General features: G+C 46.1%; 1 protein-coding gene across 1 annotated transcript in view; it reads left to right on the forward strand.

Annotated features, from left to right (window-relative positions):
* Window positions 1-15,297, forward strand: part of IQANK1 (IQ motif and ankyrin repeat containing 1) — a 58,362-nt gene that overhangs the window by 42,475 nt on the left and 590 nt on the right. Inside the window, 5 exon segments of the mRNA XM_063709598.1 lie at window positions 13,914-14,071; window positions 14,188-14,242; window positions 14,435-14,527; window positions 14,764-14,872; window positions 14,974-15,274. Coding sequence (XP_063565668.1) covers window positions 13,914-14,071; window positions 14,188-14,242; window positions 14,435-14,527; window positions 14,764-14,872; window positions 14,974-15,274 — 716 coding nt within the window.

Below are 15,297 nucleotides of genomic sequence, written 5' to 3' on the forward strand. Positions count from 1 at the left end.
CACACACACATACACATTCCTAAACTAGAGATGAAAACTGCAGTGTCTGAGATGAAAAGTACATTGATACACTGGATGGGATTAATGGAAGATGCAGATTAGACACTGAAGAAAATTAGTTAATCTGAAGATATAGCAATAGAAACTATCCAAAATGAAACAAAGAGAAAAAGAAGGTTGAAAAAAATTGAGGAGGGCCTGGCACGGTGGCTCACGCCTGTAATCCCAGCACTTTTGGAGGCTGAGGCGGGCAGATTACGAGGTCAGGAGATCAAGACCATCCTGGCTAACACGGTGAAACCCTGTCTCCACTAAAAATACGACAAATTAGCCGGGCGTGGTGGCGGGCACCTGTAGTCCCAGCTACCTGGGAGGCTGAGGCAGGAGAATGGCGTGAACCCAAGAGGCAAGAGCTTGCAGTGAGCTGAGATGGCGCCACTGCACTCCAGCCTGGGCCACAGAGCAAGAATCTGTCTCAAAAAAAAAAAAAAAAAAAAAAAAAGAAAGAAAAAGAAAAAAAAAAATTGAGCAAAAACGTCTGATTTATCCTCTCACTTCAAACAAGAACAAATCCAAGACAGAATATAGGAAACAAAGGTTTCCAAGACATTGGACATCAGGCAACAAATCAGAAAGAGATCCCCAAGAGGCTGAAAATAAGCCAAGTGAGCCCTAAGATTGTCCCAGTTTACCACCTTGAGAGAATTTTCAGGGTGTAGTATAGGAAGGGGGAACCTAGACAGAGCCAGGCATATTCTCTGAGTCAAGGAGACAAGAATTCAGAATTCAAGGATACTGAGGCAGCAGGAGATCACAAGTGCCAGAGGGAAGACAGCTGAAGAAAGAAAGAACCCTAGAGACATGGACACGATCCCCTTTGGTCATTCAGTTGGATCCCTCGTGGTAGTTAGTTGTAGCTAATAAGGCAGTTGAATATTTAATGGCACCTATACATGAGGAAACGGCTCAAAGCTGGGGAAACGGGCTTCTGAGAAGCGTGAAGGAAGCAGTGCCTACTCCCGTCAGCCAGAGTGAGAAATCTCATGATTCATAGGGTATTGGGTGGAGTTCTCAGAAGGAGCTTGGCTCAATGGTGAGGGATCATTATTCCTAGAATTAAAAAAAAAATTAATTTGAACCAGGCATGGTGGCATGTGCCTGTGGTCCCACTACTTGGGAAGCTGAAGGGGAAGGATCACTTGAACCCAGGAGATGGAGGCTGAAGTGAGATGTGATTGTGCCACTGTCCTCCAGCCTGGGCGACAGAGCAAGACCCTATATAAGACACACATATATATACACACATATATATTATCGTATATATACATATATATGCACATATATTATCATATATACATATATACACATATATAGGAGATAATAATTGGCTGGCCACAGTGGCTTACACCTGTAATCCCAGCACTTTGGGAAGCTGAGGTGGGTAGATCACTTGAGGTCAGGAGTTTGAGACCAGCCTGGCTAACATGGTGAAACCCTGTCTCTACTAAAAATACAAAAATTTGCTGGGCATGGTGGCAGGCGCCTGTAATCCCAGCTGCTCAGGGGGCTGAGGCAGGAGAATTGCTTGAACCCGGGAGGCGGAGGCTGCAGTGAGCTGAGCTGAGATCATGCCACTGCACTCCAGCCTGGGCGACAGAACAAGACTCCGTCTAAAAAAAAAAAAAAAAAAAAAAAAAAAAAAAAAAAACCACTAAAAAAAAAATCCCAAAATATACCAGAAAGGCTGGGAGGGGTAAATGGAAGTGTATTGTCTTAAGGTTCTTATATGTGCAGTGGTTTAATATCATTAAAAAGTAGATTGTGACAATTTAGAGCTGTATACTCTAAAGCCTAAAGCAACTACTACAATATCAAAAGAGTTGGAGCTAATAAGCCAACAAAAGAGATAAAATGGAATTCTTAAAAAATATTGCCAAAGAAGTCAGGAAAAGAGGAAAAGGAAAAGAACCACTGGGACCAGTGGGAAACAAACAGCAAATGGTAGATTTTAACTCCACCATATCAATAATCTCATTACACATGGACATTCTAAACACCCCAATTAAAAGATGGATTGTGGCCGGGCGCGGTGGCTCACGCCTGTAATCCTAGCACTTTGGGAGGCCGAGGCGGGCGGATTGCCTGAGCTCAGGAGTTTGAGACCAGCCTGGGCAATACGATGAAACCCCGTCTCTACTAAAATACAAAAAATTAGCCAGGCGTGGCGGTGGGCGCCTGTAATCCCAGCTACTTGGAGGCTGAGGCAGGAGAATCACTTGAACCCAAGAGGCGGAAGTTGCAGTGAGCCGAGATCGCGCCGCTGCACTCCAGCCAGGGTGACAGCGAGACTCCGTCTCAAAAAACAAACAAAAAAGATGAATTGGGCCGGGCGCGGTGGCTCACGCCTGTAATCCCAGCACTTTGGGAGGCTGAGGCGGGCGGATCACGAGGTCAGGAGATCGAGACCATCCTGGCTAACATGGTGAAACCCCGTCTCTACTAAAAATACAAAAATAATTAGCCGGGCATGGTGGCAGGCGCCTGTAGTCCCAGCTACTTGGGAGGCTGAGGCAGGAGAATGGCGTGAACCCGGGAGGCGGAGCTTGCAGTGAGCCAAGATCCCACCACTGCACTCCAGCCTGGGTGACAGAGTAAGACTCCGTCTAAAAAAAAAACAAAAAACAAAAGATGGATTGTCATTTTGGATTAAAAAAATGTAGCTAATTATGTTCTACCTATAAGAAACAAGCTTTAAATGTAAAAGCACAAATAGGTGAAAATTAAAATGATAAAAACAAATATGCCAAGATAACACTAAACAGGATGCTGAAGTAACTGTATTAACATCAAGTAGATTTCAGAAAAAAGTATGTTACTAAGGATAAAAGAATCATTTAGTAATGACAAATGTAGGAATTCATCATGAGGACATAAAAATCCTAAATGTTCATGCAGCTACTAACAGGGTTTCAAAATGCATGAAGCAAAAACTATGAGAACTACAAGGAGAAATAAAGAGATCCACAATGGTAATAGGCGATTTTGCCATCTCTCTCTGTCCCCATAATTGATGAGACAAGTAGACGGAATATCAGCGATGATACCGAAGAGCTGAACCATGCTGTCCATCACCATCACTCCATCATTCATCAATCATTGTTTCCATACATTCACCCACTTCATCCATCTCGCCCCAGTACTGGTTTGCGCTTTTGTCAATTCATAATTATCTTATTAACTTGAGTCATTTATTTATTTATTTAGAGATGGAGTCTTGCTCTGTCACCCAGGCTGGAGGGCAGTGGCGCAATCTCACTGCAACCTCTGCCTCCCGGGTTTATGCGGTTCTCCTGCCTCAGCCTCCAGAGTAGCTGGGACTACACGCATGCGCCACCATGCCCAGCTGATTTGTTCTTTTGTATATTAAGTAGAGATGGGGTTTTGCCATGTTGGCCAGCTGGTTTCGAACTCCTGACCTCAGGTGGGCTGCCTGCCTCGGCCTCCCAAAGTGCTGGGATTACAGGTGTGAGCCACCATGCCCAGCCATGAGTCATTTATTTATAAACTTATAAATAAATTTATAAGCTTATATGTAAATTTATGAACTTATAAACATATATAAATTTATAAACTTATAAGCTATCCACTCATTAATGTGCCCATTCCACCCTTACACCATGTTTAAATAATAATTCACTTATTTATCTACTATTCATTCAGACATCCATTCATCCATTCATACACGCATTCATGCTGTTACTTGACAGAAAATTATGAGAAAGCAAAGAAGGACTGTGTCTCGTTCACCCCTCAATCGTATGCCCCAATATTGGTTGACCACGATAGGCACTGAAACATTTTGTTGAACAATGAATTCATCCATCAATTCATCCATCCAGTTGCTCAACTAACCATTTGCTTATCTCACGTATCCATTCTTTACACTCATGCATCTATTAATTTTTCATGTATCAGTTCATCATTTAACCAGTTCATTCCATTAATCTAATCTTCATTCTCTTATAGTTTAATTCCTTTACTCATTCTTTCATCATTTATTGCCTATTCATTAAGACACTCGTAAGTTCACTCGTTATATTATCCTTTTATTTTCTGTCTTCATTCATTTTCCATCTACTCCAGTTCTTCCACTTACAGACAGAACTTTGGCAAGTTCTGAAGCTTATTTGAATCTGTTTCCATATATTCAGAAATGGGACTAATAACAGCTTTTTGAAGATTCATGAGATAATGAATGAAATTCCTTGGCACAATTCCTGGTGCAGAGTCAGTTCTCAAGAAATGGTAGCTATTATTATTTTAAATGAGTATCACAATTTCTTTTAAGTTACAAAATCATTGCCTCATTCGTATGTCTGTTCACTCTTCCATCCTATTTATCTAGTTATCCATTCATCCCTTCTCTCATTTTAGCCACTCCTTGATTTTATACATCTTCAGACTTTCCTTTTTAATTACAAATGACATACAGAATATTGCAGAAATCAAAGTTGTGGCTCAATTATTTACCACAAAGGAAATACTCATGTAGTAACTACCTGACTCAAGAAATAAAGTATCGCCAGAACACCACACCTCTCCCCAGATCATGACATCCTGAATTTTATAGTGCTTGCTTCCTTCTTTTTTTCAAGTTACAAAACTTTACTGAAATATGTATAAAGTTCCCAGTTTAATCCTCTCAACAAACCTGATTGTAGTATTATTAATATTCCCACATTATATACAAAGACTTTATTATATACAAAGAAACTTAAGCACAGAGATGTTAAGTCATCTTTTTTTAACTTTTCTTTTAGGTTTGGGGGTACATGTGAAGGTTTGTTATGTAGGTGACATAGTCATGGGGATTTGTCATACAGATTATTTCCTCACCAGGAATTAAGCCCAGTACCCAATAGTTTTCTGCTCCTCTCCCTCCTCCCACCCTCCACCCTCAAGTAGACCCTCGTATCTGTTGTTTCCTTCTTTGTGTTCCTAAGTTCTCATCCTTTAGCTCCCATTCACAAGTGAGAACATGTGGTGTTTGGTTTTCTGTTCCTGCGATAGTTTGCTGAGGATAATGGCCTCCAGCTCCATCCATGTTCCTGCAAAGGACATGATCTCATTCTTTTTTATGGCTGCATAGTATTCCACAGTGTGCATGTACCACATTTTCTTTATCTTGTTTGTCACTGATGGGCATTTAGGTTGAGTCCATGTCTTTGCTATTGTGAATAGTGCTGCAGTCAACATATGCGTGCATGTGTCTTTATGGTACACTGCTTTATATTCCTCTGGGTATATACCCAGTAATGGGATTGCTGGGTCCAATGGTAGTTCTGCTTTTAGGTCTTTGAGGAATTCCCATACTGCTTTCCACAGTGGCTGAACTAATTTATACTCCCACCAACAGTGTGTGTGTGTTCCCTTTTCTCCACAACCTCACCAGCATCTGTTATTTTTTGACTTTTTATAGTAGCCATTCTGGCTGGTGTGAGATGGTATCCTCATTGTGGTTTTGATTTGCATTTCTCTGATGATCAGTGATATTGAGCTTTTTTTCATATGCTTGCTGGCCACATGCATGTCTTATTTTGAAAAGCGTCTGTTCATTTTCTTTGTTCACTTTTTAATGGGGTTTTCTCTTGTAAGTTTGTATAAGATCCTTATAAATGCTGGATGTTAGACTTTTGTCAGATGCATAGTTTGCAGATATGCTCTCCCATTCTGTAGGTGGTCTGTTTACTTTGCTGATAGTTTCTTTTGCTATGCAGAAGCTCTTATGTTTAATTAGATCCTACTTGTCAATTTTTGCTTTTGTTGTGATTGCTTTTGGTGTCTTTGTCATGAAATTTTTGCCCGTTCTTATGTCCAGGATGGTATTGCCTACGTTGTCTTCCAGGGTTTTTATAGTTTTGGGTTTTACATTTAAGTCTTTAATCCATCTTGAGTTGATTTTTATGTATGGTGTAAGGAAGGGGTCCATCTTCAATCTTCTGCATATGGCTAGCCAGTTATTCCAGCACGGTTTATTGAATATGGAGTCTTTTCCCCATTGCTTGTTTTTGTCAGCTTTGTTGAAGATCAGGTGGTTGTAGGTATGCAACCTTGTTTCTGGGCTCTCTATTCTGTTCCATTGGTCTATGTGCTTGTGTAGTACCATACTGTTTTGGTTACTGTAACCCTGTAGTATAGTTTGAAGCCAGGTAACACAATGCCTGCAGCTTTGTTCTTTTTGCTTAGGATTGCCTTGGCTATTTGGGCTTTTTGGTTCCATATGAATTTTAAAATAGTATTTTCTAGTTCTGTGAATAATATGCTTGGTATAATAGTTTGATAGGAATAGCGTTGAATCTGTAAATTGCTTTGGGCAATATGGCCATTTTAATGGTATTGATTCTTCCTATCCATGAACATGGGATGTTTTTCTGTTTGTGCCTTTTCTGATTTCTTTGAGCAGTGTTTTATAATTCTCATTGTAGAGATCTTTCACCTCCCTGGTTAGCTGTATTCCTAGGTATTTTATTCTTTTTGTGGCAATTGTGAATGGGATTGCCTTTCTGATTTGGCATTCGGCTTGGCTGTTGCTGGTGTATAGGGATGCTAGTGATTTTTGTACATTTATTTTGTATCCTGAAACTTCTCTGAAGTTGTTTAGCAGCTGAAGGAGCTTTTGGGCTAAGACTGTGGGGTTTTCTAGATATAGAATCATGTTGTCTGCAAACAGAAACAGTTTGACTTCCTCTCATTCTATCTGGATGCCTTTTCTTTCTCTTGCCTGATTGCTCTGGCTAGGACTTCCAATACTATGTTGAATAGGAGTGATGGGAGAGAGCATCCTTGTCTTGTGCCAGTTTTCAAGGGGAATGCTTCCAGCTTTTGCCCATTCAGTATAATGTTGGCTGTGGGCTTGTCAGTGCTTACTTTCTTGCTTTTCTTTTTTTTCTTCTTTTTTTTTTGAGACAGAGTTTCGCTCTTGTTGCCCAGGCTCTGGAGTGCAATGGCACGATCTTGGCTCACTGCAACCTCCACCTCCCAGGTTCAACCAATTCTCCTGCCTCGGCCTCCTGAGTAGCTGGGATTACAGGCACGTGCCACCATGCCCAGCTAATTTTGTATTAGTAGAGACAGGGTTTCTTCATGTTGGACAGGCTGGTCTCAAACTCCTGACCTCAGGCATCTGCCCACCTCGGTCTCCCGAAGAGCTGGGATTACAGATATGAGCCACTGTGCCTGGCCTCTTGCTTTTCTTTATTACATCATTAAATCATCCCTCATTTATTCATTCACTTTGTCATCCACTTACTCATTCATCCATTCATTCCTAAACGTGAGTGCCTAAATAATATAGCTTTGTTTCACTGTGTTTGAGCTTTATGTAAATGAATTTATATGGCAGCTGTTCTTTGGTATCTGGCTTCTTCTATCACAGGCTATATTTGTGAGATTCAGTCTTGTTGCCTGTAGCTAAAGTTCATTTACTTTCGTTGTTATGGAGACTTTAATTATATAAATGTCTGCAATATATTTACCATTTTACTGCTGATGAACGTTCAGTTTGTTTCCAGGCTTTGGTTATAATGATGCTGCTATGAACATTCTTGTATGTGTCTCTTGGCACATATGTGCACAGTTTTCCAAAATGGTTGTACCAGTTTATCCACTCCCACTGACGATATGTTACAGTTCCACTGCCCCATGCTCTCCCAGACATTGTGATTGCCAGTGTTTTTTAATGCAGACTCATGGTGGATGTGCCGTGGTGCCTCACTGCAGTTTTACCTTGCATTTCCCTGCCAACTAATGAAGTTGAGAACTCTTAGGCATATTAGCCACTTAGCTATCTTTTTAAAAGTAGTACCTGTTAGCATTAGTGACCACTTTTCTCTGGGTTGCCTGATTTATTTTCCTTATTGCTCTGTGGACCTTATTTATATATTCTAGATCAAACTCCTTATCAATTATATGTATTATAGGTGTCTTCTGTCTCACTTGCCTTTTCACTCTCTTAATGTTATAATTTGATGGAAAATTTTGTTTTACTGTAGTAAATGTTATCATTCTTTTCCTTTATGGTTGGTGCTTTTTATGTCAGTTTAAGAAGTCTCTCCATCCTCCCAAGGACATAAAGATAGTTTCTGGTGCAGTCTTCTACATCTTTCAGATTTAGAGCCATCATCCACTAGAATAGACTTCTGTGCGTTGTTTTGGTCCTCCTTGTTCAAGGTCATGTTCAAGCTTGTTTATTTCTCATATGGATGCACAGTTGTCCTGAGAGCACCCACAGTCTTTGTGAAAGACTGCCCTCCTCACTCTACACCATCACCTGTGCCCTAAGTCAAGTGTCTATATACTTATAGCTCTGTTCTGGGATCGCTGTTCTGTTCCATAGGTCTATTGATCTATCCTGTGTCAATACCCATGTCTTGACTACAGCAGCTTTATAACAAGTCTTGTACCAGATAAAAGCAAGTCTTCTCACCTTGTTTTTCTTCATGCATGGGTTTTGGAAAGTTCTCAGTCATTATCTCTGTTTCTGCCCTTATTCTCACTCTCCAAATATACAGATGGTAGATCTCACCATAGCCTCTACATTTCTGTATCAACCAGGATAGACTAGGATGTTGATGTGTTTTGGATCTATGTCCCCACCCAAATCTCATGTCAAATTGTAATCCTCAGTGTTGCAGGAGGGGCCTGGGGGGAGGTGATTGGATCATGGGGGCTGATTTCCCCATGGTCTTCTTACAATAGTGAGTTCTCATGAGATCTGGTTGTTTAGAAGTATGTAGCACCTCCCCCTGCTCTCTCTTCCTCCTTCTCTAGCCATGTAAAATGTGCCTGCTTCCCCTTGGCCTTCTGTCATGATTGTAAGTTTCCTGAGGTCTCCCTAGCCATACTTCCTGTACAGCCTGCAGAACCATGAGTCAATTAAACCTCTTTTCTTTATAGATTACCCAGTCTCAGGTAGTTCTTTTTAGCCATGTGAGAATGGACTAATACAGATGTGCTGTGGAACATGCAGTCTCCAAATCTCAATGGTATAAAACAAAATGAGTTTATTTTTTACTTATGCTGCATGTCCATTGAGGGTTAACAGGGGGCTTCTGCTAACTGTAGTCTGTTAGGGACCCAGGCTGACAGAGCAACCACCATCTTGAATATTGCTGGTCAGTATACCAGAGGGAAAGAGCTGAGGAGGGTCTAGCACAAACACTTCTACTTATAGCTCATTGGTCAGATCTAGTCATTTGGCTCCACCAAAACCACAAATTGGTCAGGAAGTGTAATCCTATACTATGTCTAGAAGGTGGAAGGATGGACATGTTTGATCATCAGCACTAGTAACTTACCACCATTTTTTTACCCTCTTTTCTGTATTTTCCATCCTTTTGTTTTGAGTTTATTCTGGATATTTTCTTGTGACATGTCTTTCAGTTTACTAATTCTCTCTTCAGCTGCATCTAGCTAGTTATTAAATCCATGCACTTTGTCCTTAATTTTGGTTATTTTAATTTTCATGTCTAAAATTTTATTTGGTTCCAGCTCTCTGCTAAAATCAATCTAGTCTCTCTTTGAGCACAGTAAATATAGTTATTTGAAAATCTGTAGCTAACTCTAATATCCTGATCCCTTGTGGAGCTATTTCTATCATTTGTAGTTTCTGCAGATTTTTGTTTATATTGCCTTGTATTTTCCTGTGCCTTTGTACTGTATCTTTTTTTTTTTTTTTTTTTTTTTTGAGACAGAGTCTTCCTCTGTCACCCAGACTGGAGTGCAGTGGCATGATCTCAGCTCACTGCAACCTCTGCCTCCCAGGTTCAAGTGATTCTCATGCCTCAGCCTCCCGAGTAGCTGGGACTACCAGTGTGCAGCACCACATCAGCTCATTTTTGTATTTTCAGTAGAGACGGGGTTTTGCCATGTTGGCTAGGCTGGTCTTGAACTCCTGACCTCAAGTAATTTGCCCATCTCAGCTTCCCAAAGTGCTGAGATTATAGGCGTGAGCTACCAGATCCAGCCTTTTTTATTTTTTATTTTCTTTGAGACAGGGTCTTGCTCTGTCACCCAGGCTGGAGTGCAGTGGTGTGATCACAGTTAACTGCAGCCTTGACCCCCTGGGTTCAAATGATCCTCCTGCCCCAGCTTCCCAAGTAGCTAAGACTACAGGCTTGAGCCACCATGCCCAGCTATTTTTTTTTTTTTCTCTGAGATGGAATCTTGCTCTGTCACCCAGGCTGGAATGCAGTGGCACGATCTCAGCTCACTGCAACCTCCACCTCCCAGGTTCAAGCAATTCTCCTGCCTCAGCCTCCCAAGTAGCTGGGATTACAGGCACGCACCACCACACCTGGCTAATTTTTGTATTTTTAGTAGAGATGGGGTTTCACCACGTTGGCCAGGCTGGTCTCCAACTCCTGACCTTGTGATCTGCCTGCCTCAGCCTTCCAAAGTGCTGAGATCACAGGCGTCAGCCACCGTGCCTGGCCTAATTTTTTTTATTTGTTTGTAGAGACAGGATTTTGCCATATTGCCCAGGCTGGTCTTCAACTTCTGGGCTCAAGCAATCTGCATGCCTCGGCCTCCCAAAGTGCTGGGATTACAGGCATGAGCCACCTTGCCTGGCCATGTCATACGTTTTATTGGTAGGAATCATTTGAAGCCTAGAAAGGTATTTTTCACTCTTTTTTTCACTGAGGATTTAGGTTTTGCCATGTATTGGGGGTACCAGCAGTCTGGAGTCACTTCACCAACTTCAGGGATTAAGATGATTTGAAGCTAAGCTGAAGTCAACCTTACTCTGAGGTTACTGTCCTTAGGACCCCAAAGTGAGGATTAAATTTGCATATTCATAAATTTCTTCATTCAGCCGCCCACGTTTATATTTGCAAATTTATATTTACAAATATATTACAAAATGGGAGAAAATTTTCGCAAACTACTCATCTGACAAAGGGCTAATATCCAGAATCTACAATGAACTCAAACAAATTTACAAGAAAAAAACAAACAACCCCATCAAAAAGTGGGCGAAGGACATGAACAGACACCTCTCAAAAGAAGACATTTATGCAGCCAAAAAACACATGAAAAAATGCTCATCATCACTGGCCATCAGAGAAATGCAAACCAAAACCACAATGAGATACCATCTCACACCAGTTAGAATGGCAATCATTAAAAAGTCAGGAAACAACAGGTGCTGGAGAGGATGTGGAGAAATAGGAACACTTTTACACTGTTGGTGGGACTGTAAACTAGTTCAACCATTGTGGAAGTCAGTGTGGCGATTCCTCAGGGATCTAGAACTGGAAATACCATTTGACCCAGCCATCCCATTACTGGGTATATACCCAAAGGACTATAAATCATGCTGCTATAAAGACACATGCACACGTATGTTTATTGTGGCACTATTCACAATAGCAAAGACTTGGAACCATAGACAGAATCATTGATAAATAAATATGCAGAAGAATGTGCATAAATGAATATGTCTATATAGTCATCTCTCCTATTTGTTTACCCATTTATCTGTCCAAACAATCAGGTATATGCTAATGTACGAATTAGCTCATCCATTCATGATTAGCCCAGTCACTGGACCAACCGACAGACGACCTGAGCTGGGAGCTGTTCTAGGTCCTTAGGACCCATCCTTGAACAAAACAAAGTCCCTTCTGTCACAACTCACAGTGCAGTGGAGATGCCAGGCTACCAGGGCGGGCAGGGCTGGACTGGAATTTTAAGAAAGGTGGCCAAGGTGGGCTTTGCTGAGAAGGTGACATACAAGGGGAAACTTGTAGGGGAGGGAATGAGAGCTGTGAACGTCTGAGGAGCTTCCAGACAGGAGGACTGGCCAGTGTAAGATCCTGAGGGGGACAAGGAAGGAGCCCTGTGGCTGCCAGGGAATGAGGCACAGAGGCTGGAGGATTTGGGGGCTGATCGAGGAATACAGGACCAGGAGAGGGCAGTAGCACGCAGTGAGCTTTATTCTGGTGGCACTTGGACAGGTTTTCACGGAGGGCTTGACGCCTAGGGGAAACTGCTCAGAAGCAGGATGGGGCACCAGAGAGCTCCAGAGGGCAGCCCAGCCTGAAGGCTTTTGTAGCCCCAGGGTTTGTCTCATCCACCACTGGCAGATATGGGTTCAGTTTTGCAGGGTATTCAAAGCAAGCAGGGTCTAAATGTCTAGAAATATGCATATTTGGGCTCTATTTAAAGCAAATGTCTGTGTAAAATTTTGATTTTGGCCCTGGTGGGCTTTGAACTTTTGGTCCTAGCTGCTGGGAAGCAGATAGCACAGGGCCAGTCCTCAGGGCGTGGTTAGCCTGTGGATCCACCAGGTGGCCATGGAGGTGAGTTTACCACGTGTCTGCATGTCCCTGGCCCCCCACAGACCTGCAGGCCCCCTATACTGCCCCTTCTCTCCATCTCTGCCCCCTGCATCTGTAGACAAATGCTTAAGTCAGCACCGGCTCAGCCAGGATGGCAGTTACCCGAGGCCACGCCGCGCCACTGCTTCTCTCCCTCTCGTCTGCTCTGTCTCCCTCCCTCCCGTGCATCTGTGAGTTCTTCCTGGTTCTGCCCACATTCAGTCTCCTTGTTTGCACTTGTCTGTGGCCAGTCTCCTGGAAGAGCTACAGGGAACTCATCCTTCCCCCCCTTTCCCCTCATCCTGTCTTCATCCTTCCCATGCCACGAACCCCTTGCTCTGTGGGAACGCCGGCGGCTCACCCGCGCACCCCACCTCCTTCCCCTCATCCTGTCTTCATCCTTCCCACGCCACAAACCCCCTGCTCTGTGGGAATGCGGCCGCTCACCCGCGCACGCCTAACGCAGTGCCTTCTGCTTGCTCCATGGCCCGTGTCTGTCCACCTCCACCTGGCCCCGTCGCCAGGCCTGCCACACCTTCTCGGTCTGTTCTTGGTTGTGGCGCCCACCTTCAGCCACCTGCTCTTCTCCCAGGCCTCTGCTCTCCAGCCAGCAGCTCCTCGGGCCCCGACTGTTTCCCAGGCCTAATTCCAAGTATGAGAGTCTCCCTGCCCCACCCGGCCCTTCTCAGCTACCGCCTTGCCTCCCTCCGCTATCGTCCAGCTATTAGGGAGCTGGCCACACTAGACAACAGGCCCTGGTCACCCCTGCTTCCCAGAGCAGGAAGGAGCAAGTGGCATTCACACACGGAGCCACCCACGAACAGCTTCCTGGTCAAGCGTGATGCCGGGACTGGCCTGCCACCAGGCGCATGTGGACCTGCTCTGAGCTCCTGCTCTTCCTTCCTCCTCACTGTGACCCCCTCCAAGCATCACCCCTGCTCCACAGACAAGGAGGGCCAGGCACAGGAAGTCAGGGACTCACCCGGGGCAGCTGGGCTTTGATCCCGGCTCTCTGCACCCACTCCTGGCTCCTGGAGTGCTGGGGACTCAGGAGGGTGAGAGGCAGCGGCGGCCCCAGGGATTGTGTCCTGCAGGCAGAGATCTGTGGGAGACCACAGAGGAGGGAGCTCCAGTGTGCACATCCCGCGGGCCAGCCTCCTACTCAGGAAGCAGCAGTGACAGCCGAGGCCTCAGGCGTGTACTTGAGTCTGACAGAGGCGGGAAGCCTGGGCCAGGTCCTGGGGGACTGAAGGGGAAGGAAGCCCTTGGAGGCCCAGCTACAGGAGCAGGTTCCTGCTTGGACTTGGTCAGGGAGCCCAGGAGAATTCCCAGTGGCCTGGGTGGCCTGGGCTTTGGGGACAGCAGCCCCACAGGGGCTCATGCTTTGGGGCCCACCACGCACCAGCTGTGAGCACTGAGGCCCTTTCTGCATAATGGCACCCTTTCTCCCAAATGGGAGAGCACCAGTTCCTCTCCAGGCTGAGGAGACTCGGAACACGCACTGAGTGCCCGACAAATGTCGTCTGTCACTAGGTGGCCTCACTGGACACAGTGGTGAGCGTGCTGCGCTCGTGGGACCTGAGCCTCACGGAGGCCATGCTCCAGAACATGGAGGCCGAGCAGCAGCGCCGGGCCCAGGAGGCCCAGAGGCACAAGGAGGCCGAGGCTGAGCGGTGTGGCAGGCAGGAGGGGTATGGGAGGTGCTAGCGAGGGGTGCTGGCGAGGGGCGCTGGCAGGGAGCCCAGGCAGGGGGTGCTGGTGGGGGCACTGGCGGAAGCCTCTGTCCCAGCTCATTCCTGCTCCCTAGTATGACCCTCAAGGTCCAACAGCTGGCCAGGGAGCAGCAGCAGTGTCACAAGGAGGTGAGTGTGACCTCAGGGAGGAGCCAGGAAAGGAGGAGGGAGAGCCGGGTGGGGAGGAGGGGGAGCCGAGGGAGGGCCAGGAAGCTGGGGGAAGAGCCAGGAGGGGAGGTGTCCTCAGGCCCCTGGGCCAGGAGTGACCTGGTCGTAGGATACTGGCCAGCCTTGCCAGGGCCTGCCCGTATGCCCACCCAGCTGCAACAGGTCTACTGTGAGCTGAGCCGGAGGATCTCAGAGCACGACCAGTGTGAGTGGAGGTGCATGGACAAGACCAAGCTCACGCTGCAGGTGGGGGCCCGTGGTGGACTTGATATGCCCCTGCGTCCTCAACACCCCTCCTTGTTCCAAACCAGCCCAGAGCTCCCCCTCCCAGGCCTGGGGTTTTTCCCTCTCAAACATGGGGAGTCACCAGCCGACAGTGGCCTGCTTGGGGTGGGGTGGGGTGGGGAGGAGGCTCGGGCAGGTGCCCTCTCCAGCCAGAGCATGGGGCAGGGCAAGCAAGTCAGTGTGGCCTCCTCCTCCAGGCCATCAAGGACACAGAGGCCCAGGTGGACAGGCTGCGGCAGGAGGCCCAGAAGGCCGAGGAGGCGCTGGCTATGGCCAGGCTGGAGCTTTGGGAGCAGACGCAGGAGGGTGGGCCTGGCATGGGGCCCCGGCTGGGGGCTGGGACATACAGCCCAGGGCGGGGTCCAGTGTCGGGCTTGCCTGTCAGCTGCACTCTGCTACCCCGACAGGGGAGGAAGAGGCGCCCGGGCTGAAGTGCCAGGTCACCGAGCTGCACGATGTGCTGATGAAAGATGTAGGCAACCACATCCGTGCCGATGGCCGGTCAGTTCTCCGGGCCAGACGTGGGCGATTTGGGGTTTGGACAGACAGCAGTGACCTGATGGGTGTCCCCAGGTGGCCTCTTGTTATTGACCCTTCGGGCCAGGTGGCCACCTTCCTGCGCTACCAGGATACCAACTATGTGGACACGGTGAACCCGGAGCACCTGAGGCCAGAGAGGATGCGGCTGGCTCTGCTGGGGGCTCTGCGGTGAGGCAGGCAGGGTGACAGGT

Source organism: Gorilla gorilla, chromosome 7 (assembly GCF_029281585.2).
Source record: "Gorilla gorilla gorilla isolate KB3781 chromosome 7, NHGRI_mGorGor1-v2.1_pri, whole genome shotgun sequence".
NCBI lineage: Eukaryota > Metazoa > Chordata > Mammalia > Primates > Hominidae > Gorilla > Gorilla gorilla.